This window comes from Xenopus tropicalis, chromosome 8 (assembly GCF_000004195.4).
Source record: "Xenopus tropicalis strain Nigerian chromosome 8, UCB_Xtro_10.0, whole genome shotgun sequence".
NCBI classification, from domain to species: Eukaryota; Metazoa; Chordata; class Amphibia; order Anura; family Pipidae; genus Xenopus; species Xenopus tropicalis.
Genome location: NC_030684.2, coordinates 139,974,225 through 139,999,921, shown reverse-complemented (window position 1 = coordinate 139,999,921; position 25,697 = coordinate 139,974,225). Strand labels below are relative to the sequence as shown.

At 41.0% G+C, this 25,697-nt stretch overlaps 1 protein-coding gene across 1 annotated transcript; it reads left to right on the top strand.

The window, feature by feature from the left end:
• LOC100494621 (type I TM-receptor XFL1.5) lies at positions 1–23,882 on the top strand. The gene is made up of 13 exons (XM_031891841.1): positions 1–31; positions 1,808–1,828; positions 3,012–3,272; positions 8,079–8,339; positions 11,251–11,532; positions 15,789–16,079; positions 16,234–16,509; positions 16,769–17,080; positions 17,200–17,340; positions 18,113–18,140; positions 19,397–19,455; positions 22,324–22,415; positions 23,772–23,882. The coding sequence occupies exons 1-13, from the start codon at positions 1–3 to the stop codon at positions 23,880–23,882; spliced, it is 2,166 nt and encodes a 721-aa protein (XP_031747701.1).
• Positions 23,883–25,697: the final 1,815 nt, after the last annotated feature.

The window sequence follows — 25,697 nt, the reverse complement described above, 5'->3', positions numbered from 1 at the left end:
ATGTCCCCTCTCCGCTTACTACTCCTGCTCTGTGAGTTCTCTTTAATTTGCTTTATTTCTTTATTAGAGTGACTGTTACCCCAATGTTTCTATATATCTGTAACCTTGTTATGGGCTAAGGGGGCCCAGCCTGAAGGCCAGTTAGGGGGGATTTGGGGTAAGTGCTTATTTGTGCCCTGGGTACCCCTGGAACTATAGCGGGGTGACTGTTACCCCAATGTTTCTATATATCTGTAACCTTGTTATGGGCTAAGGGGGCCCAGCCTGAAGGCCAGTTAGGGGGGGATTTGGGGTGAGTGCTTATTTGTGCCCTGGGTACCCCTGGAACTATAGCGGGGTGACTGTTACCCCAATGTTTCTATATATCTGTAACCTTGTTATGGGCTAAGGGGGCCCAGCCTGAAGGCCAGTTAGGGGGGATTTGGGGTGAGTGCTTATTTGTGCCCAGGGTACCCCTGGAACTATAGCAGGGTGACTGTTACCCCAATGTTTCTATATATCTGTAACCCTGTTATGGGCTAAGGGGGCCCAGCCTGAAGGCCAGTTAGGGGGGGATTTGGGGTGAGTGCTTATTTGTGCCCTGGGTACCCCTGGAACTATAGCAGGGTGACTGTTACCCCAATGTTTCTATATATCTGTAACCTTGTTATGGGCTAAGGGGGCCCAGCCTGAAGGCCAGTTAGGGGGGGATTTGGGGTGAGTGCTTATTTGTGCCCTGGGTACCCCTGGAACTATAGCAGGGTGACTGTTACCCCAATGTTTCTATATATCTGTAACCTTGTTATGAGCTAAGGGGGCCCAGCCTGAAGGCCAGTTAGGGGGGATTTGGGGTGAGTGCTTATTTGTGCCCTGGGTACCCCTGGAACTATAGCGGGGTGACTGTTACCCCAATGTTTCTATATATCTGTAACCTTGTTATGGGCTAAGGGGGCCCAGCCTGAAGGCCAGTTAGGGGGGGATTTGGGGTGAGTGCTTATTTGTGCCCCGGGTACCCCTGGAACTATAGCAGGGTGACTGTTACCCCAATGTTTCTATATATCTGTAACCTTGTTATGAGCTAAGGGGGCCCAGCCTGAAGGCCAGTTAGGGGGGGATTTGGGGTGAGTGCTTATTTGTGCCCTGGGTACCCCTGGAACTATAGCGGGGTGACTGTTACCCCAATGTTTCTATATATCTGTAACCTTGTTATGGGCTAAGGGGGCCCAGCCTGAAGGCCAGTTAGGGGGGGATTTGGGGTGAGTGCTTATTTGTGCCCTGGATATCCCTGGAACTATAGCGGGGTGACTGTTACCCCAATGTTTCTATATATCTGTAACCTTGTTATGGGCTAAGGGGGCCCAGCCTGAAGGCCAGTTAGGGGGGGATTTGGGGTGAGTGCTTATTTGTGCCCTGGGTACCCCTGGAACTATAGCGGGGTGACTGTTACCCCAATGTTTCTATATATCTGTAACCTTGTTATGGGCTAAGGGGGCCCAGCCTGAAGGCCAGTTAGGGGGGATTTGGGGTGAGTGCTTATTTGTGCCCTGGGTACCCCTGGAACTATAGCAGGGTGACTGTTACCCCAATGTTTCTATATATCTGTAACCTTGTTATGGGCTAAGGGGGCCCAGCCTGAAGGCCAGTTAGGGGGGGATTTCGGGTGAGTGCTTATTTGTGCCCTGGGTACCCCTGGAACTATAGCAGGGTGACTGTTACCCCAATGTTTCTATATATCTGTACCCTTGTTAAAAGCTAAGAATCATTGTATTCCTGTATATAATGTATAGTATAGATATAATTCTAATTTATCCTTTGTTTCATTTTACAGCAGTGATTACAGAAAACCAAGGCAAGTCCTTCTAATATAATTATGCAACTCCTGTGAACCTCTCACACAATCACCAATTTGACTTCTTTTTAACCATTTATCATCAACAGTTATACACTAGAATATCCAAGGCTATTGTGATACTAATACCTACAGTTAGTACTAGTGGTTGTATATATAGTTTATGTATGTGAGTGTATAGATTGGTAGGTGTGGGTTAGGTGTGCTGGGTTTACTTGGATGGGTTGAACTTGATGGACACTGGTCTTTTTTCAACCCTATGTAACTATGTAACTAAAATCTTCCTGGTGCCCATACACCAGACATCTAAACAAATTGCTAAACAGCAACATGTGGGTTTATTCTAAAGGACCAATAATACTAATTATCACTGAGCTTATTGCACATACCTGATATTATCCCATCGCTGAACTATTCAATATACATAAATTACAGTTTATTTCAGCCATTTCTCCCACTCCCACAATGCCTTGGATGTTCTGTCATTATGAGGCTTGAGGCAAAGATCTTTTTAACTTGTAAAGGTCTTTTAAAGCAATACTGTCATGGGAAAACCCCATCAGTTAATAGAGCTTCTCCGGCAAAATCCTGCATTGTAATCTGTTTTTCCCATGGGGCTAGCCATATTCTTCATTTCCCAGGGTGCCACAGCCATGTGACCTGTGCTCTGATAAACTTCACTCACACTTTACTGCTGCGCTGCAAGTTGGAGTGATATCCCCCCCCCCCTCACCCCCAGCAGCCAATCAGCAGAGCAATGGGAAGGGAGCAAGATAGCAGCTCCCAGTAGGTATCAGAATAGCACTCAGTAGTAAGAAATCCAAGTCCGGCTTGGGACTCCTCCAGTTACATGGGAGTAGGAGAAACAATAGGTTAGCTGAAAGCAGTTCTAATGTGTAGCGCTGGCTGAAAGCTCAGACTCAGGCACAATGCACTGAGATGGCGCCTACACACCAATATTACAGCTACAAATACATTTGTTGGTACAAGAATAAAATGTTAAATGGCAGAGGGAATTATTTGCTGTGTCATTTTGAACTGCCAATGATTGTGCCGGACACAATTTATTTCCACTGACTTCATTTAAGAGTAGAATGTATGTTGTTGACATTTACAAACTGTGTTGCTGGGTGTTAAAGGGCTAAAGTAGGAATGTGTAGGACTGTTTTGTCTCTTATTACAGGAGATTCATCTATTCCCTTTGTGAGCATTGATCCCAATTGGTCCACGGTATTCACCAAGGAATCTGTAACTCTCACCTGCAATGTGGATCCCTCTGGAACAGGAGAGCAGATCTATTACTGGTATAAAGATAATCAGCTCATCCGTATGTATCAAAAGAGTTTTAAAATTGATCACCCCAAAGTGGGCTATGGAGGAAGGTATCAGTGCCGAACCGGTACCGGCAGTAAGAGCGAAGCTGTCAGGCTGCAAGTCAGTAATGGTAAGTGTTTTCTTCTCATGTATGTATGTATGTATATGTTTATTTATAAAGCGTTACTTATGTACGCAGCGCTGTACAGTAGAATACATTAATACAAACAGGGGGTTAATAAGATCAATACAAAGTATAACAATAAATACAAATAAATACAGTTGCAATAAGTTAAGAGTCAAAGACACAAGAGGATGGAGGTCCCTGCCCCATAGAGCTTACAATCTATATGGGAGGGTAAGAGACAAAGGCACAAGAGGAAGGAGGTCCCTGCCCCGTAGAGCTTACAATCTATATGGGAGGGTAAGAGACAAAGACACAAGAGGATGGAGGTCCCTGCCCCGTAGAGCTTACAATCTATATGGGAGGGTAAGAGTCAAAGGCACAAGAGGAAGGAGGTCCCTGCCCCGTAGAGCTTACAATCTATATGGGAGGGTAACTTACAGACACAAATAGGCAAATATAAGTGCTATAGGTCACAGTGGGTGACATTACAATATAAGTGCCAGTTCCCAGATCAGGTGCTGGGTGAGTGCTCCAATAGGGAGTCTTTAAGTTTAGTTTTAAAAAGACTGAGGGAGGATTCTCTCCGTAGGAAATCAGGGGGGGCATTCCCAATGTGAGGGGCAGCAAGGCAGAAAGGGTTAAGGTGGGAAACAGCAGCAGTAGTGGGGGTGCAACCAAATGGTTGCTCTGCGAGGAAGGAAGGAGTCGGCCAGGAACGTACGGAGACATAAGGGAAGAGATGTAGTGAGGAGCAGAGGAGTCGGCCAGGAACGTACGGAGACACAAGGGAAGAGATGGAGTGAGGAGCAGAGGAGTCGGCCAGGAACGTACGGAGACACAAGGGAAGAGATGGAGTGAGGAGCAGAGGAGTCGGCCAGGAACGTACGGAGACACAAGGGAAGAGATGGAGTGAGGAGCAGAGGAGTCGCCCAGGAACGTATGGAGACACAAGGGAAGAGATGTAGTAAGGAGCAGAGGGGTCGGCCAGGAACGTATGGAGACACAAGGGAAGAGATGTAGTGAGGAGCAGAGGAGTCGGCCAGGAACGTACGGAGACACAAGGGAAGAGATGGAGTGAGGAGCAGAGGAGTCGGCCAGGAACGTACGGAGACACAAGGGAAGAGATGGAGTGAGGAGCAGAGGAGTCGGCCAGGAACGTACGGAGACACAAGGGAAGAGATCGAGTGAGGAGCAGAGGAGTCGGCCAGGAACGTACGGAGACACAAGGGAAGAGAGGAGGAGAATTCTGGCAGCAGTATTTAATATAGACTGTAGGGGGGAAAGATGGGAGTTAGGGAGGCCGGTTAGTAGCAGGTTACAGTAGCCCAGTTGGGATAGGATGAGAGCATGCATGAGCAGCTTAGCTGTTACAGTAGAAAGAAAGGGACGGATTTTGGCAATATTGCGTAAGAAAAAGTGACAGGTTTTGACAGTGGTGTTGATATGAATGGATAAGATCTCCCACAGACAGCATGTAAAGGGAGAACAACAACGGCCCAACGTACCCCCACATTAAGTACAGAGCCTTGGGGTACCCCCACATTAAGTACAGAGCCTTGGGGTACCCCACATTAAGTACAGGGCCTCGGGGTACCCCCACATTAAGTACAGAGCCTTGGGGTACCCCCACATTAAGAGGAACTGGAGATGAGGTTTTGTTAGCGTAGGAGACAGTGAATGAATGGTTAGAGAGGTAGGAAGAGACCCAGGATGCAGCCTGACTACGGAGACCAATCACATGCAGAATTATATAGAATAATATATATTGTATTCCATTTTTCCATCAGTTGGAATAAATGCAGATAAACTGACAGATTAGCAAACGTAGAATGATTAGATTGCTGATTAGCCGAGGGGAACAAGCAGGAGAATAATGGGGTAATATTTCCATATCAACCATCTCAAAGTTCTCGGGTTTCCTTTCCTTCTCAGATTTTTTTCATCCAGTGCTAACTTAAACAACTGAATGACGTATAAGTTAGTGGATAGGTGGGAGTGGTAATAGAGATACCTAAATGCCAGCCTCTGCCCACCCCTTATGAAAGCAAAGCTGCTAAAAGCAGGTAACACTGTATTCACAGGGCAAATGCAGGTCTCTGTGTTCTGAGGGCAGAAAGCTGCAATTACCCAGCAGAAATAACCCCCTTTGTCTTGATCCTAACTGCTCAGTTGATCGAAAAGCCCAACAATACACCTTTTCCATATTAACAATTAAATAAATCACTTTCTAAATTTATCATAATAATATTTTCTATGGTTTTGGAGTCATTTTCCTAAAGACTATGTAGTGGTTGCTCCGCTGGTGTAGCGTTGAAATGCCGCCACTGATTGTCTGCCATTGAAGTGGATGGCAACTACCTTGGCTTCCCGGCCTTGCCCAGTGGTAATTCTCCATCTCCGTCAGTACTTCCCATGATCCCCTATGCATACAGCTGCCGAAGGACTGCTACGTTGTGTTCCTATCTGTCCAGGAAATGGAAATTACTCATTTATATAAAATACAAAAGGTTCAAGGAGCATAGAACTGGAGTCCCAAGCCTAAAAGTCACAGCGCCATTGTTTCATTGGCGCGAGTTCCTTCATGCTGTAATCCCCTGGAGAAGCCAAGATATCACTCCTATGGCAGCGGCGTGTATGGAGAGAGGCTATAGCCGAGAGAAGTTGAGGAAATTGAGAGAATTGAGGAGATAAAGGTGGAGACGACCCAAAACTCTGAAAAGCAATTTGCCCAAGACAATGAAAATGTGAAAGTAAATAAGTCATATATATGTAGGCAGTAATCCCCTCTTGATTACATCACCCACACTGAGAAACACCAGGGTGCAGGGAGTTGCAACACACACTATGTTTATTCCAACTTACATGGACGCAGAACAGGCAGAACTTTACACACAAGCAGCAGATGTTAATTGCACCAAGTGGGTTAACTTACCCCTGTACACAGTCCCAAGGAGTCACTCTTCCCTCTGTTCATTTGCCCCTATCACCTTCAGCCTCCAGTACATTTCCTCAGGGGGACGCCACTCCCCCGATTATAAAGCTTAGCCCAATGGTACCAGACTTTCCTGGTGCTCTTAGGTCCCTCCAAACAGCCTCTCAGACATTAGCTGGAAGCACAGCAGGGCCCTCACTATACCCTGAACTACACACCTGGTCCCTAACTTGCGGGGTACCCACCGAGGTGCTAACCTCTTTTTTCTCCTTGGTGGGGCGCGGGATGCCCATACTAACTGCCCTTGCCTGTTTCACATGCCCTAGGATGAGCTCTTAAGATAAGCTAACCCAAATTCTAGCTACTCTACAATACTTACACCTGGTGTCTACCTACTTCTCACTGTTCCTTCTCTCTCCAGTGTCTTCAGGGCCTCCTAATGCTGCTGCAGATGTTTCCCATTGCCCAAGGACAGCCACACCCTCTCTTACTCTCCTTTTATACCCTCTAGCCCTTCTAGAACTTCTAGACGTTTCCCTTTTGTCTTCCCCCTAGTGGCCAGGCACTAATACTACAACTAAAACTACTTAACCTATCTTAACCTTACCCAATACTACCAACTAGTGGTCAAACACTGCAAATACCAAAAAATAACTAAAATGATCCCGCACTAACTTTGGCGAACCCTTTCACTCCTCTTACTCATGCAAGAAAAAAATCAAACACAAGTATAAAGGGAAATGTTTTAAAGTTGAGACTCTTCTTTAAAGGGGTGGTTTACCTTTAACCAAACTTTTAGTATGTTATAACATGACCTATTCTAAGCCACTTTTCAATTGGTCTTCATTATTTATTTGTTATATTATTTTTCATTATTTGCCTTCTTCTTTAAACTCTTTGCAGTTTTGAAATGGGGGTCACTGACCCCGGCAGCCAAAACCTGCTGCTCTGTGAGGCTCCAGTTTTATTGTTACTTTTTATTACTTATCTTTCTATTCAGCCCCTCTCCTATTCATATACCAGTCTCTCATCCAAACCACTCCCTGGTTGCTAAGGTAACTTGGACCCTGGCAACCAAGTAGCTGCTGAAATTCCAAGCTGGAGAGCTGCTGAACAAAAAGTGAAATAATTAAAAAACTACAAATAATAAAAAAATAATACCAATTGCAAACTGTCTCAGAATATCACTCACTATAAGGTTCTTAGAGACCAGTAATCTCGTATAAAAATTTTACTTTTTAAAATGAAATATGAATAAATAAAAAGGGGCCCATTTACTAAGGCTTACTGAGAAAAGTCAGATTTTTTATGGGGTTTTTTTTAGATTTACGTATGTGTTTTTTGGCAGTATTGTTTTGTTTTTTCTTGAAAAAGTCTAGATGATTCTCCAAAAATTTGAGATTTTTTTTTAAAAAACCACGAAGGTTCAAGATTTATAAAACTTTATGTAAATGACAAAAAGTACGCCAGGTTTAAGCTGCCAAAAACCCTAGGGGCAAACGATGGAATTAGCCCGATATTGTCCATCTGTAGGTGAGCATATTGGGAGAAGATCCGCTAACTTGGCGATCTCGCCAAATGAGTGGCTCTTACGGTGTATGGCCACTTAAGGTGTTCTAACGATTTCGACAAGTCCCGTTTTTCTAAAAAAATTCTATTGGTGGCTGATTCAACAACCATTTTGGCCCATTCCACCCTTTTCACTTGAATATCAATAAGCTGTGGCCTCTGCTCTCTTTTTGTACTGACAGATCCATTTTTATACTTAATATTTATCTTAAACCTTTCATCTGCTCGACATGGAATTTCATTTATTTCTTAAATTGAGGCTCACGTTGTACATGAAAGTTCATCATTTGTAATGTTTTTGGTTTCAGATTGGCTCGCCCTGAAAGTACCCCTCTATGTGTATGAAGGGGATGATCTATATGTGGCCTGTGCAGGGTACCCTGGGTATTCTGCCAGAAATGCTGTGCTGTACCGGGGCAATGAGGTTATAGCCTCCTCCCCCTCTGATGGCAAATTTCTGGTTGGAACGGCAAACATGGCAATGAGTGGCTCGTACAGTTGTACCCGACAAGTGAAACACCTTCTGATATATTATAGTTACTCTAGCCAAGCATATATTTCTGTGAGAGGTAAACCTGTATAATTCCCATCTTAAATATTTATTGTGTAGTTCTGAATAGCGACGAGTCAGAAACTTTGCAGAAAAATTTGCAAAAAGGCAAAAATTTGCTTAGCGCACCTACCGCACAACTTTTGTTGATGCAACTAAAACTTTTTTGACACGACTGCAATGTATTTCATGTGCAGGCACTGATTCGCACCGAATATATGCGTTTCGCGAAACGGATGAGAAAAATAGCCATGGAAAAATTTGCTGCGCGCCCAAAAATTGTTGCGGTGTCAAAAGAATACTCGTGCGTCAAATAAATTGGCGTGGGCGTCAAAAGAATTGTTGCCGTGTCAAAAGAATACAGGTATAGGACCCATTTTCCAGAATGCTCGGGACCAAGGGTATTCCGGATAAGGGGTCTTTCCGTAATTTGGATCCCCATACCTTAAGTCTACTAAAAAATCAATAAAACATTAATTAAACCCCATAGGATTGTTTTGCATCCAATAAGGGGTAATTATATCTTAGTTGGGATCAAGTACAGGTACTGTTTTATTATTACAGAGAAAAGGGAATCATTTAACCATGAAATAAACCCAATAGGGCTGTTCTGCCCCCAATAAGGGGTAATTATATCTTAGTTGGGATCAAGTACAGGTACTGTTTTATTATTACAGAGAAAAGGGAATCATTTAACCATGAAATAAACCCAATAGGGCTGTTCTGCCCCAATAAGGGGTAATTATATCTTAGTTGGGATCAAGTACAGGTACTGTTTTATTATTACAGAGAAAAGGGAATCATTTAACCATTAAATAAACCCAATAGGGCTGTTCTGCCCCAATAAGGGGTAATTATATCTTAGTTGGAATCAATTACAAGGAACTGTTTTATTACTACAGAGAAAAAGGAAATCAGTTTTTAAATTAAATATTATTTTATTAAAATGGAGTCTATGGGAGACGGCCTTTCCGTAATTCGGAGCTTTCTGGATAATGGGTTTCCGGATAAGGGATCCCATGCCTGTACTCGTGCGTCAAAAGAATTGGCGTGGGCAACAGTTTTTTTTGCCGCGGGTGACAATTTTTTTTTTGCCGCACAACATTTTCCCGATTCACAAATTTTTCGCCGTTTCGTGAATCTTTTGAAGATTCCCAAATTTTTCTGGGAAAAAAAGAACCTGTTGCATGCGACAATACGTTTGACGTGCGACAATTCTATTGATGAGAGATGTGGGCGACAATTTTTGGCCGCACGGCGCATGTTCCAGCAGCAAATTTTGTCTCTGTTTCGCGAAGAGATCCGGCAATGGCGAAACGCGCAAATTCGCCGCAAATCCATGCCTTCCTAATTTTTTCACCCATCACTACTCATTACTAGTTCTGACTTATCTCCTTGTTGCTGTTTTTGTTTCATTTTATAAACATACAATTCTATTAGGGTTTTATGTATTCCTTTCTACTCCTGCCGTGAATTTTTTCACCTGGCGTGGATTCGTCGTGCAAATTCCGCATTTCACTATCAGCTCATTTTTTTCACAAAACAGCGCTGAAAATTCCCTGCAACAAAAAATTCAGAGGAACAATGTCCTTTGACATTAATGTACATGGAGTGAGAAAAGAGTCGCGCACATAGAAAAAAGTCACACGGAATCCAGGACAAGCGCATTTCATGATTTTTTTATGCGTTTTGCAAATTTTTAAGCAGGTTCTCACATTTTTTGGCAAATGTTTTTTCCATTATTACAGTAAATAATTCTGAATTATTTACCTTAAGCATTAATTTACTTTCTGCAACTATAGATTTCAAACAGAAACTCATTATAAGTACAGGTATGGGACCTGTCATACAGAATATTCAGGGTTTTTCCAGATAACGGATCTTTCTGTAATTTGGATCTCCATAACTTAAGTCTGTTAAAAAAATCATGTTGTCATGATTAACTAACTATGAGCAATGTTTGGGCAAAAAAAGTATTGTTCCACTAACTAGAGTGTGGGCCCTATTAGCCTGTACCTGGTGGTGCAAACAATCTTCCTATGATGGTGCCCATTAAGTACCATGGTCTATAAGCAACAATATCTGACATTGTTTTAAACATTTTTGGGTTCTAGAACTGTTCTCCAAACCAATAGTGAATGCGAGTCAAAATCACCTGACAGAAGGAGATCACATGACCATAACATGTGACACAGAGCTCCGCCCACACAGAGAGACTACAGAGCTGCAGTTTGCTTTCTACAGAAATGGGCACAATGTGCAGGGATTCAGTTCATCCAACCAATATGGAGTCTCCTCAGCTCAGCCGGAGGATGCTGGGAAATATACCTGCGAGGTTAGAACAAAAAGTCAGACTGTGCAGAAGAGGAGCAATGAGATCAATATCGAGGTGACAGGTGAGCAATTCTTTGCACTGATAGGTCAGATGACATAAAGGATAAGTAAACTTTTATTACTTTTTTTTTAGTGTTGTGAGCTATATCCTTTATTCATCATATCTAAAATGTTTATGGACATGGCTGACTATTGAGCCTCTTAGGGTTATGCAATACTGCTCCTGGGCAAACCTAGCTAAGCACCACTGATAATTAGTGCCTTTTATTACATAGGGGGGGTTGTCTAAACCCATTTGCAATTTCATAGATTTTTAAATTTTTTGTTTTCACAATTTTAGCAGTTTTGCACTGCTTATATTATGACTTTCAACAGCAATTGTGCACTATTGTGCTAGCCAGTAGACCAGCTGTTCCAGATGCTACTATGCAGAGTTCTCTTCCTCCTTAACTGACTAGGAGAGTAGTATCCATAAACTTCATGGTTTTTCTTGGAATTTATAGCAAACAACTAAAGGGATGGTGGTGCTTAAAGTACCAGCATCTATAAACAATGCTATTTGATATTATAATTTGATCATGCTGTTCTGGTTCTAGAGCTCTTCTCCAAACCAGTGATGAAAGTAAGTCCAAATCAGGTGACTGAAGGAGATCACATGACCATAACATGTGACACAGAGCTCAGCCCACACAGAGAGACTACAGAGCTGCAGTTTGCTTTCTACAGAAATGGGCACAATGTGCAGGGATTCAGTTTATCCAACCAATATGGAGTCCCCTCAGCTCAGCTTGAGGATTCTGGGAGTTATACCTGTGAGGTTAGAATGAAAAACAACATGGTGCAGAAGAGGAGCAATGAGATTAATATCCAGGTGACAGGTGAGCAAAGCTTTGCACTGATAGGTTACCTGATTCAAAAATTTACTTAAAACTAAAATGTGAAGTGATGAAGCATAACAGGAGCACCCTCACCATCTGAGCTAGGATCCTGCTGAAGGTAGGATGGTTCATGTTAATAAGGCTTTAAAAGACCCACTGTGAGCAGTTGGCTCACCTTGGGCAATGCCTGAGACTACCCTCTCGCAGATTCCAACTCATCATTGGCATGGCTTACAGCTGGGCTATCATATCATGGTTCATTTGGTACTAAAGTCTGGTGTTCAGTTCACTACTGAAAAACAAACGTCACCCATATTGGGTCAGAGAGAAATAACTTTAACATGGTTAATTAAGTAAGCTTCATCAGAAAGGTCTATGTAAATACAGCCATAAGCACTCACAGAAACTCTGCTCTGAGTCCTCTATCAAAAGAAACACAGGATTTATTTTCTTCTTTTGTGTCACATGGTCTTCTGTGTCAGACTTCCTTTCTCAGAAACATCCTTCAAGGCACGGGCACGAGTCTGCTCAGTTTGCTCCTCTCTCACCCTACCCTGCCCTTCTCCTCCTCCCATCAGAATTTGCTCCCCCTCCCATTAGAAATTGCACCCACTAACAACTCTGTGTAATCTGAGCTACCAGCAGCCAGAGCTGCAGCAGGAAGCTACTGAGACCAAGCTAAAATGGCAGCTGCTATCTTAAACAAACAGAGGGAGCTTCTAGGGCTGTTACTCAGGAGACAGTAAAGCTTTCTGCAGAATAAATATAGCCTTCTAGCTTGCACTATTGTGGCGAATCTATTGGTAGTAAAACGCCAAAATGACTTTCCTTCTCCTTTAAAGAATAAGAAAGCAAATGGTGTCATCTCCAATAAATGGAGGAGATTTAAGTTTTCAGTAAAATTTAAGATAAAAAAAATGTAGAATTACAGTTGAGTGACATCAAGGTCTGCACTAGAGAACAGAAACTTCTGACCAATCCCAGTTCAATCTGATGAAATCTTGAAATTATTTGATTTATTCCAAAAAATTATTTCTAAAAAATGTGAATTGCTCAACGCTGATTAATAACTCATGAATAAATTGTGGGAACACTCAATTAGCTGACTAATTATCAATCCCTGACTACAAATATTAATACATTGACTTTTATAAATCCCAACAAAAATATAGAGTAAAGTCTATTTATGATAAACAATTTTAGGCAAAAATGATGCTAAAATAATTGGGAAAAATCCCAATCAAAGCAAAATACTTCCAAGAAATTGTGGAGGATTGATAATAAAGATAATCTTAAAACTTGTGGAACCCTTTCTTGGCACACTCAATTAGATTACACTCACTTCTCTGGGCTGTTTAGTTCAGAAGAGCATGAATACTCTTTGCATAAGAGGGTACTGGGAACTGGGATTTTAGCGCAGTGCCGCCCCCTAGTGGACACTGAGGAGCACAAGGGGATTTCTACTAGGAATAATCACACACAGTTTGCAGCAAATAAATAAATAAAGCAAAGAACAACTTTATGGATAACTGATTATCCTGCCCTGAGGAACCCGTGCAGTCTATCCACTCCTGGTACAGTCTCTGTAGGTGCCCAGTCCCAACTTGGATCCGGATAGACCCCAACCTTTTTATTCAGTTCAGTCCCTTCAGTTCCAGTTAATTTCCTTTTGCCAGGATATATTAAGATCTTCTTTCTGTACACCATTTCCTTCACTGATATAGTAAAGAGAGCTCTCCTATAAATTATCCTAAACGGATTATGGTGAGTCTGGCCAGGTATGGGATCTGACTGATCCCAGTGTTTATGAATAATATTTTTATGAAAACTATTACATTCAGTTACACATACTTCTGTATACAACATCCTACCTGTTGCTATCTTTTCTTTATTCTTTAAAGTGGAACTGTCACCCAGATATAAAAAGCTGTAAGTTGAAAGTCCTTTTCAAACCCAAATTTTTTTTTATTAACACATCCATACCCATTATAAAGGCATTTCAAAATCCTACCTGTCAATCATATATTGCCTGCCCCGCCTCTATAGAGGTGGGTCTACATTTTCTTTCACTTTCCATTTAGCACTAGATGTAACTGCACATCTAACTTTCCCCTCCCTTCTTACCATCTAATTGTGTAGCCAGTGCATGAGCCTGGGCATCAGGTCCCCCATTCTGGCACATACACAAGAATTTGGGGTGATACAAAGCTTGCCTTACTAACAGTGCCCACAAAATGGCGCCTGCCTGCTGGCTGTTATTGTGTAATTCCAAGGCTGAAGGAAACAAGATTTATATTATTTCTACAGTGAAAGTGAAGTTTAGTTGCTTGACTAACATGATAGAACTAAATTTGGAATTATTTCTTAGGGTGACATGTCCCCTTTAAGATAGCAGGCCTATATATATATATATATATATATTTATTTATTTATTTAAGAAACTGTACTGTAAGCTGAATAATCCACATGGTAAAATTTTTTCCAATTTTGTTATATGAGTCCTTCTTGTTGGAAAGATCTCTTTAACTGATTAAATGCATGGTTCTAATCATTTGAGTTCTTTCATGACTGATGAAAAGATAAAAAAAGGGCTATATTCTCAGTTCAGCTATTGTACATGAAGTGTAAACCCATCCAAATTAAAATTCCTTACGAATCTCTCCAAAGTGCTTTTGTCCCCTTACACATTCATCAATATTCTTAATATTTCTAGTAGTCCCTTTTTGTTTCCTGTGCTCCTGGCTTCTGTTAGCATATACTTGTATAGGAACCGCTATTTGGAAACCCGTTATGCAGAAAGTTCTGAATTACGGGAAGGCCATCTCCCATAGACTTAATTATAATAAAATAATTCTAATTTTTAAAAATGATATCCTATTTTTCTGTAATAATAAAACAGTACCTGTACTTGATCCCAACTAAGATATAATTACCCCTTATTGGGGCAGAACAGCCCTATTGGGTTTATTTAATGGTTAAATGATTCCCTTTTCACTGTAATAATAAAACAGTACCTGTACTTGATCCCAACTAAGATATAATTACCCCTTATTGGGGGCAGAACAGCCCTATTGGGTTTATTTAATGGTTAAATGATTCCCTTTTCTCTGTAATAATAAAACGGTACCTGTACTTGATCCCAACTAAGATATAATTACCCCTTATTGGGGCAGAACAGCCCTATTGGGTTTATTTAATGGTTAAATGATTCCCTTTTCTCTGTAATAATAAAACAGAACCTGTACTTGATCCCAACTAAGATATAATTACCCCTTATTGGGGCAGAACAGCCCTATTGGGTTTATTTAATGGTTAAATGATTCCCTTTTCTCTGTAATAATAAAACAGTACCTGTACTTGATCCCAACTAAGATATAATTACCCCTTATTGGGGGCAGAACAGCCCTATTGGGTTTATTTAATGGTTAAATGATTCCCTTTTCTCTGTAATAATAAAACAGTACCTGTACTTGATCCCAACTAAGATATAATTACCCCTTATTGGGGGCAGAACAGCCCTATTGGGTTTATTTAATGGTTAAATGATTCCCTTTTCTCTGTAATAATAAAACAGTACCTGTACTTGATCCCAACTAAGATATAATTACCCCTTATTGGGGGCAGAACAGCCCTATTGGGTTTATTTAATGGTTAAATGATTCCCTTTTCTCTGTAATAATAAAACAGTACCTGTACTTGATCCCAACTAAGATATAATTACCCCTTATTGGGGGCAGAACAGCCCTATTGGGTTTATTTCATGGTTAAATGATTCCCTTTTCTCTGTAATAATAAAACAGTGCCTGTACTTGATCCCAACTAAGATATAATTACCCCTTATTGGGGCAGAATAGCCCTATTGGGTTTATTTAATGGTTAAATTATTCCCTTTTCTCTGTAATAATAAAACAGTACCTGTACTTGATCCACACCTGTAATAAATACGTCATATCTCTGCTGGTTGTTGAATACAACAAACAAACCATTTTCTGGAAAAAGCAAGAACCAAAGAACCTGTAATATATCAAGAGGTCCATGTTCCAGAGAGTTCCAATAAACTGTAGGTGCTTTATGACTAATTCCAGCTCCTGTATATGTGTTGGAAGGATATGTAACCAAATAAGTCAGCTAAAAGAAAATAAATGCTCATCCTATACTTATACCATGCTTGTTAAATCAACAATCTGCTCTACGAAAAGTTTCATTATTATAAAAAGTCTATATAATATCAACGTATGTCTGTTCTTTTTGTCCAGCCCAACAAGCTTCTGAGGTCACAGTGAGGCTTGAACCACCCCAAGGGCAGGTCTATGCCGGAGAGAAGCTGGAGGTGTTCTGCTCTGTGGACAAATGGGTTGGATCATTGATATTTTCATGGTGTAAACATAAAAGAACGGCCTGTGAAGAGAAAAGGGCAAGTTCTCAAGAGCAGCATTTTGTGGTGGAAGCTGTTCCTGAAGGTTACGGTGGAGAATATCAGTGCATTGTTACTACAGAAGATACTAAGGTTTCCATCAGAAGCACCAACACCTGGATCTCTGTCAGTGGTAAGTAGGAGAAGTTTTGTGATCTTATTTGATATATCTCATAGGTAAGCTCCATTATCTAGTAAACAGTCATTTATGTTATTTATAGCTGAATTCCATGTGTCATAGAATCATATATGACACAAATTTGTATCTTCTCTTCCTCCTGTTAAAGTCAGGATACCTCTGCTGAGAGTCAGTCCCAAAGAAGTCGCAGTGGGTGATACAGTGAATCTTCTCTGTGAGTCCAAGAGTCGCTCCTTCCCCAAGGAATATCAGTTTTATCACATGGAAGATATCATAGGAAGCATCAAAGGGCCCCAGAAAGCAGCAACTCAACTCAATGTGACCATCACTTCTCTCACCATGGCTGGTCCCTATCTCTGTGCAGTACGGAATGATGTCTCCAGCACTTTGAGATACAGCGAGGGAGTCACCTTGTCTGTGATGGGTAAGTGCCTCCAACCACCTACAGATAGAGCTTATGATAACTGCAAAGGCTACATCATACTGTAATGCCTGCTTGGTAAATTAAATTGCAGAAAAAGAAGCATGTTTGGGGGCAAGAAAGTTGAATGGGGTCAATAAACAAATCTGCATGCATTTTACCATGACTGGAATACTTGAAGAGGACTTCCCATAGCCAAAGCCTAATGCTATACTCTACATACAGGTTGTGCAACAGAATAACAGTATTGTTCTTCCAACAGAACCGGTGGCAAATGTTACTATTAGTCCTGGAATGGACGTTCTTGAAGTCAGGGCGGAGAACAGCCTGTGTTTGACCTGTTCTGTGGCAAAAGGCACCAGTCCCTCATTACTTTGGGTTTACAATAATGAGAACGTAGACCAGGTTCCTATCTCAGGATCGTACCAGGTGGAGTTTGAATCTGAGAAGGTGCTGTGTATAAATTCTGTGCAATGGTATCATACAGGAGTATACCAGTGCCAGGCCAGCAACCAGCTGTCTCCCAACAGGATATTCACTGCTGAAAGCAACATTGTCACCATAACTATCACAGGTAGGACCTATTGGGTTATGTGAATTCTGACATACAATTTACTCGAATCATTATTACATCTACAACTTGTTACAGGAGACCCAACCTAATGATTAATGCTATGTACCTTCTTTTAATAGAGAGGAGCTACGCAGTGGTGGGCATAGGTATCACTTTGGCATTGCCGATCCTCATTATTTTTGTGGTTCTTCTTCTCTACAAGTTCAAAATTGCCGCTTCCTTATCTTTCTTCAGCTGCCACTTTTGCCCAGCAACTTCAGGTAACAGCACATCATTATCCTTGATGGACTATGATTTATATTATGTCAAAGTAGTATGGTGGGAAATGGTGGATCATTTGAGCTACAGTACATATCTAAAATTTGCTGGGAGTGGACCCAGTGCATGAACTATTCACTATTAGAAACAGCATGTAATATCCCTGTACAAGTATAGATGGAGCTCTAGTAATTCAAAAAGATTTCTGGAGATATCAAATTTGGTTGGGATAGCTGAACATCTTTTTTTTTTTAAATGCTTTATCGTATTTATGAGCCATTTAATAAAATTAATGAATGGATAACAGAAACCATTTGGGATTGCCAGTGCTTCATTTGTATATATGTGCTGTTTCCTAGTCCAAAATTTGCTACCATAGACTTCTCAATTTGACTTAAGTGCTTTGTTATCTGATCCGTCAATTGTCCACGAGCCCAATCTGGGAAAGAGAAAGTAATAGTTTGCATACACAAGCCTGGTGTGCCCTAGTAATACCTCCTTTAAATATGGAGAACCCAGCTATCAACACTTGGCTTCCATGTAAGGTGTGGGGCCATATCAGTTGATAGCTCCTTGCCTATACCACAGATAAAGTGAAAAACACATCTGCAGGTCATGCCAGATTCATGGCAACTGTTCCAGGAAAAGGTAGAATAAGAAGCAGATGGAAAATATGCCTTCCTATGTTGTATGTTCTAGAACTCATTTGCTGCCTAAACACTGTTTACACTGTGAGCTTCTAAAAAGGTACATTGCCCTTTATTGTCTTTTCAGGTGGTTCAAATAGTAATGCTCGTATAAGGTGAGTAGTTGCAGAATTTGATTCATTATCATTGTTTTTTTTACTAACTCCACCTATCTAATTAACAAAAATTGAAGGGGGTGGCTGGGGGGTATATATACAGTATATATATAATTGGCTAATTATACTTTTAATTCCAATTTACATAAGGACCCATAGATCCAAATGTCCCCAACAAAAGGATATATGTCTACAAGTTGCATAGAGTTAGGACTCTGTGAATTATTTTTGGAATTGGCTAGGGACCCTAGAAATATCCAAGGCCACTACTTGAAATCTTGGGTCCCTGCCCATTGGAAATCTTGGGTCCCTAGCCATTGAAAATCTTGGGTCCCTGCCCATTGGAAATCTTGGGTCCCTAGCCACTGAAAATCTTGGGTTCCTACCAATTAGAAATCTTGGGTCCCTACCCATTGAAAATCTTGGATCCCTATCCATTAGAAATCTTGGGTCCCTACCCATTGAAAATCTTGGGTCCCTGGCCATTGGAAATCTCGGGTCCCTGCCCATTGGAAATCTCGGGTCCCTGCCCATTGGAAATCTCGGGTCCCTGCCCATTGGAAATCTCGGGTCCCTGCTCATTGAAAATCTCGGGTCCCTGCCCATTGGAAATCTCGGGTCCCTGCCCATTGGAAATCTCGGGTCCCTGCCCATTGGAAATCTCGGGTCCCTGCCCATTGGAAATCTCGGGTCCCTGCCCATTGGAAATCTCGGGTCCCTGCCCATTGGAAATCTCGGGTCCCTGCCCATTGGAAATCTCGGGTCCCTACCCATTGGAAATCTCGGGTCCCTACCCATTGGAAATCTTGGGTCCCTACCCATTGGAAATCTTGGGTCCCTATCCATTGGAAATTGCACTGAGCCCTTTGCCAGTACTAGTGGGGACAAAATATTGCTTTGAATAACCCAGAGCAAGAAGGCCCAAATATTGCTGCATTAAAAATAAGCATTTTTCTAGGTCACCTAATTTACTGGGCTCTCTACAACAGTCTCTACTATTTCTCCAGTTTTGACTTTTAAAGCAACAGGCAAACCATAAAAAATGGCTGCTTGGCATCCATCTGCAAATCAAAATTGTGTATAAATTAGTTCTTATGCATAATTTTTTGAAGAGCTGATCTCTGCCCCATAATTCCCTGATAACCATCAGATACTTGAGGATATGTGCTTCAAAAATCATAGACCATGGGCAAACTATCCCTGTGGGTTTGGTTTTGGTTCAAATAATATTTGAAAAGTACAATTTTTTTCCCCAGACAACAAGAAGCAGAAAGACAGCCGGAAACCAATGACGAGCAGAATCTGTATATCGATGGTCAGTAAATATTATAACTCTCAGGATAGAAGGATAGAAGATAGAAGTCACAGGCGACCATTTAGTAAATTTAAGGGGAAACAAGTTTTTGAATTCTGGGTGCTAAATGTATTGCCAGCAATCAGGATGCTTCTTATTACTTAGGAATTGGACAAGAAACTTTATGGGAAGTGATTTATGCATAGAAAATGCTAAAAATATACACTGAGGGGGCACTTTATCAATGGTTAGTAACATTCTGCCCAACAGAACTTTACCAATGCTTTAGGATTTAATAATTCTTTCCCCAACCTGGAAAACAATTCTCCACATACTTTCTCCTTGCAAGAGATTTGCATCAGGAAGCGAGGATTCCGACGGGTGATAAAGTTAAATAGGGAAAATGTCTATGAAGATTTTCATTCATCCAGGTCATGGTATATCAAGGTATATCTAGTATAAATAAATTTAAAGCAACTGGACTTGTTTGGTAATCATTGAAGACATTTCACTACTCATCCGAGCAGCTTCTTCAGTTCAACTGACTGGTATGGGAAGTCCTCAGCATATGTACTCTTCCACTAATCCAATACAACTGACTGGTATGGGAAGCCCTCAGCATATATACTCTCCCACTAATCCAATACAACTGACTGGTATGGGAAGCCCTCAGCATATATACTCTTCCACTAATCCAATACAACTGACTGGTATGGGAAGCCCTCAGCATATATACTCTTCCACTAATCCAATACAACTGACTGGTATGGGAAGCCTTCAGCATATATACTCTCCCACTAATCCAATACAACTGACTGGTATGGGAAGCCCTCAGCATATATACTCTCCCACTAATCCAATACAACTGACTGGTATGGGAAGCCCTCAGCATATATACTCTCCCACTAATCCAATACAACTGACTGGTATGGGAAGCCCTCAGCATATATACTCTTCCACTAATCCAATACAACTGACTGGTATGGGAAGCCCTCAGCATATGTACTCTTCCACTAATCCAATACAACTGACTGGTATGGGAAGCCCTCAGCATATATACTCTTCCACTAATCCTCTGTGAGTTTCAGATGTCACCTCTCTGAAGAGTTACATAGTGCCATTGTGATTGGATTAGTGGAAGAGTATATATGCTGAGGGCTTCCCATACCAGTCAGTTGTATTGGATTAGTGGAAGAGAATATATGCTGAGGGCTTCCCATACCAGTCAATTGTATTGGATTAGTGGGAGAGTATATATGCTGAGGGCTTCCCATACCAGTCAGTTGTATTGGATTAGTGGGAGAATATATATGCTGAGGGCTTCCCATACCAGTCAGTTGTATTGGATTAGTGGGAGAGTATATATGCTGAGGGCTTCCCATACCAGTCGGTTGTATTGGATTAGTGGAAGAGTATATATGCTGAGGGCTTCCCATACCAGTCAGTTGTATTGGATTAGTGGAAGAGTATATATGCTGAGGGCTTCCCATACCAGTCAGTTGTATTGGATTAGTGGGAGAGTATATATGCTGAGGGCTTCCCATACCAGTCGGTTGTATTGGATTAGTGGGAGAGTATATATGCTGAGGGCTTCCCATACCAGTCAGTTGTATTGGATTAGTGGGAGAGTATATATGCTGAGGGCTTCCCATACCAGTCAGTTGTATTGGATTAGTGGAAGAGTATATATGCTGAGGGCTTCCCATACCAGTCGGTTGTATTGGATTAGTGGGAGAGTATATATGCTGAGGGCTTCCCATACCAGTCAGTTGTATTGGATTAGTGGGAGAGTATATATGCTGAGGGCTTCCCATACCAGTCAGTTGTATTGGATTAGTGGAAGAGTATATATGCTGAGGGCTTCCCATACCAGTCAGTTGTATTGGATTAGTGGAAGAGTATATATGCTGAGGGCTTCCCATACCAGTCAGTTGTATTGGATTAGTGGGAGAGTATATATGCTGAGGGCTTCCCATACCAGTCAGTTGTATTGGATTAGTGGGAGAATATATATGCTGAGGGCTTCCCATACCAGTCAGTTGTATTGGATTAGTGGAAGAGTATATATGCTGAGGGCTTCCCATACCAGTCAGTTGTATTGGATTAGTGGGAGAGTATATATGCTGAGGGCTTCCCATACCAGTCAGTTGTATTGGATTAGTGGAAGAGTATATATGCTGAGGGCTTCCCATACCAGTCAGTTGTATTGGATTAGTGGGAGAGTATATATGCCGAGGGCTTCCCATACCAGTCAGTTGTATTGGATTAGTGGAAGAGTACATATGCTGAGGGCTTCCCATACCAGTCAGTAGTATTGGATTAGTGGAAGAGTATATATGCTGAGGGCTTCCCATACCAGTCAGCTGTATTGGATTAGTGGGAGAGTATATATGCTGAGGACTTCCCATACCAGTCAGTTGAACAGAAGAAGCTGCTCGGATGAGTAGTGAAACATCTTCAGTGATTACCAAACAAGTCCAGTTGCTTTAAATTTATTTATACTAGATATTAAATAGGGAAACCTATTACCCCATGAAGCAAAATGGCGCTCAGCTTCAATTCAGTGTGTCCATTTGCTCCTGAAGTTTTGATAGGCCAAAATGAAAGTGAATATTTTATATTTAGTGATGAGTTTGGGGCAGACTATCTCTCTCATAGAAGACATCTATAAGACATTCTATAAAAATAGAAGTCAACCCAATCAATGGGTGCTGTCCATATCTCAGCCTATTATAGATAGATCCCAGCATGATTTCTGAGTTCCAGCAGAAGTTGAGGCGTTTGTATTGTTGGCAGTTGTATTATTAGAAAGGGGGCACCTGTGGGCAAACAAGATCTGTAATAAACATGGCTTAGCTAAATGATGTAACAAACTCTCTTATATTTTAGCACCAACGGAAGCCCATGCAAATGAAAAGGATGTGTGTTACACCTACATAGATCTCAAACTCCCTACAAAAGGTCAGTTTAAGTCTAATAGTGTACAGTATATCCAGGAACCATCAACATTCACTATAACATTTAAAGGAAAACTACACCCCCACAATGAATATGTAACCAACAGATAATATAAACTATGTTAAGTGGCCTATTAAAGAATCTCCCCAAACTGGAATATATATATCAGTAAATATTGTCCTTTTACATCCTTTCCCTTGAGCTGCCATTTAGTGATGGGCTGTGTGCTCCCTCAGAGATCAGCTGACAGGAAGTGATGCAGCTCTAACTGTAACAGGAAGTAGTGTGGGAGCAAACGGCAGAACTCTGCCCATTCATTGGCTGATGGGGCCTAGCATGTATGTGTGCCTTGGCTTGTTTGTGTGCACTGTGAATTCTATGATCCCAGGGGGCGGCCCTTAGTACTCAAAATGGCATTTTGCTATTTAGGATTATCCAATGGCACATACTACTAAAAAAGTATATTTATATAAAAATGGTTTATTTAGATGAAGCAGGGTTTTACATAGGAGCTGTTTATGCAATATATTTTTATATTATTATTGGGGGTACAGTTTTCCTTTAACATTAGAAATTGCTTCTAGGCACAAGTTGAAACTGTAGTTTACTGTATGTGTGGAAAAGTGAAGCTCAAACATGTAACTTATCCTTTTCAGGTCTATCTGTTCCCACTAGTGAAAAAGTGAGTATCTTGCCAATTAAGCATTAACAGGTCTCATAGTCCTTTAATATGAACAAATAAAAAGTATAAAGGAAGAGATAAAGACTTTCTAGCTTATCTAATGGACTTAGGCAAAAGTAAAAATGATCTAAAATGTAGTTATGTCAGATTTTAATGAAAAAATTAAGTGCATACAATATTGCCATTCGATGCTTTAAGTTTTCCTCAGTATCAGGTCTGCAAGTTCAATCAAACAGGACAAACCTCTCCCTGCTCTGTTTTCCTTAATGTATTTAATTCCAAAGTTTATTAAGTAAAATAAACTTCACTTACACTGTATAAATAATATAAATCTTTTTTCCTTTTTCAGTCTTGAAATTACACAATCACAGCAAGCAGGCACCATTTTGTGGGTACAAGGCAAGCTTTGAATCACCCCAAAATCTTGTGTATGTGCCAGAATGGGGGGCCTTGTCTTTTTATTTATTTTGTTGTCTCCCCCACATGTATCTCCCCCCCAGGGATAGACAATTACATATACAACATATCGGGGGAGACATGTAAGATCTCCTCTTAGGACCAAGATCATAAATAAGTCAGCATCTAGGTGATACAGTAAGCTCGGTGCATAAGGCTCATCATTTTGGGCTCTTAGTTTCCATTAATACTTTGACTGTATGTAGAGCTGACTTATGATAAGGCTTTGTTATTCATTCAGGGTGAAGGCTCTGTTACATATGCTGTTGTGAAAGGAGGAGGCACCAAAGGTAACGTAACTCAAAGGGAACCCAACTCTGCCCTCTATGAGAACTTCAACGTCAGTCACTGATTCTATGAATGGACTACTGAAGAGTGAAGTCTATGTAAATACTTGTATATGGACATAGTTACGAGTTCACAAGAAGACACCTCTGTATTTGCTCGTTATGTACAGATGCAGCCAAGTTCCTATCCCATGTTGTTGCGTTATGTCTCTTCCATTTAACATGGGGGAAAACACAATTCACCCCCAGGGGTATATAGTCTATGCTACATACCATGCTGTTCTACTAACATCTGTTCCCCGGCAGTTTCAGAACTCTTCACACATCCATTCATGCAACTCTAACAAGTATCACCTGTTTCGATGAGTTGTATGATACTTGGGTAATCCTTTCAGGGTAACTCCACAGCATTCACACCTCTGTGAGTTTCAGATGTCACCTCTCTGAAGAGTTACAAAGTGCCATTGTGATTGGATTAGTGGAAGAGTACATATGCTGAGGACTTCCCATACCAGTCAGTTGTATTGGATTAGTGGAAGAGTATATATGCTGAGGGCTTCCCATACCAGTCAGTTGTATTGGATTAGTGGAAGAGTATATATGCTGAGGGCTTCCCATACCAGTCAGTTGTATTGGATTAGTGGAAGAGTACATATGCTGAGGGGTTCCCATACCAGTCAGTTGTATTGGATTAGTGGAAGAGTATATATGCTGAGGGCTTCCCATACCAGTCAGTTGTATTGGATTAGTGGAAGAGTATATATGCTGAGGGCTTCCCATACCAGTCAGTTGAACTGAAGAAGCTGCTCAGATGAGTAGTGAAACATCTTTAATGATTACTTAACAAGTCCAGTTGCTTTAGATTTATTTATACTATATATGGTCTATGGTATTTTCTATTGTGTTTTTCTGGCAAGTCTTTGCACTCTAGCACCATCTAGAGGCAGGATTTAACACTCAAAAAATGGTGTCTGGACATGGTGAGACAAAATGTGAAAACTTGCTGGCTGCATCTGTAACTATTAGTGATTACCTGGCTTGAGGAGAACTGATGGAAGTCAATAACAAAAGTACAGCATTCATAATTGTTTGTGACTCTTTATTGCACATGGTTTAAAACCCTAAATCCCTAGGATGTCATTGGAAGTTGATGGTACCAATAACCACCAGTATTCTGATTCAAAACTAACAATTCTGGAACTTTAGTTCACGTAAACTGGAACAAGAATGTTGAATACTGTAACTGAGTACCCATTTCATGTCTTTTACAACTGAAATGAACATCCCTCCCAATGTCTATACGTTGGGATATTCATTTCAGTTGTAAAAGACATGATGTGGGTTGTGTGTGTCGTCTGAGCCACCTGGCATCAAAATAAAGTCTTCCTTGGCTCTTTCTAGCTTAGACACATGCACACAACATAAAATAATGATCATTTTCAGTGTTTCCAAAGATGCTCTAGTCTTAATTCAGTAGTTGATATTGTCATTACAGGTATAGGACCGCTTATCCTGAATGCTCAGGGCCTGCGGTTTTCCAGATAAGGGGTCTTTCCATAATTCGGATCTCCTAACTTAAATCTACAAAAAAAAAATGATTTAAACAGTAATTAAACCCAATAGGATTGCGTTTCCTCCAATAAGGGGTAATTATATCTTAGTTGGGATCAATTACAGGTACTGTTTTATTATTACAGAGAAAAGGGAATCATTTAACCATTAAATAAACCCAATAGGGCTGTTCTGCCCCAATAAGTGGTAATTATACCTTAGTTGGGATCAAGTACAGGTACTGTTTTATTATTACAGAGAAAAGGGAATCATTTAACCATTAAATAAACCCAATAGGACTGTTCTGCCCCAATAAGGGGTAATTATAT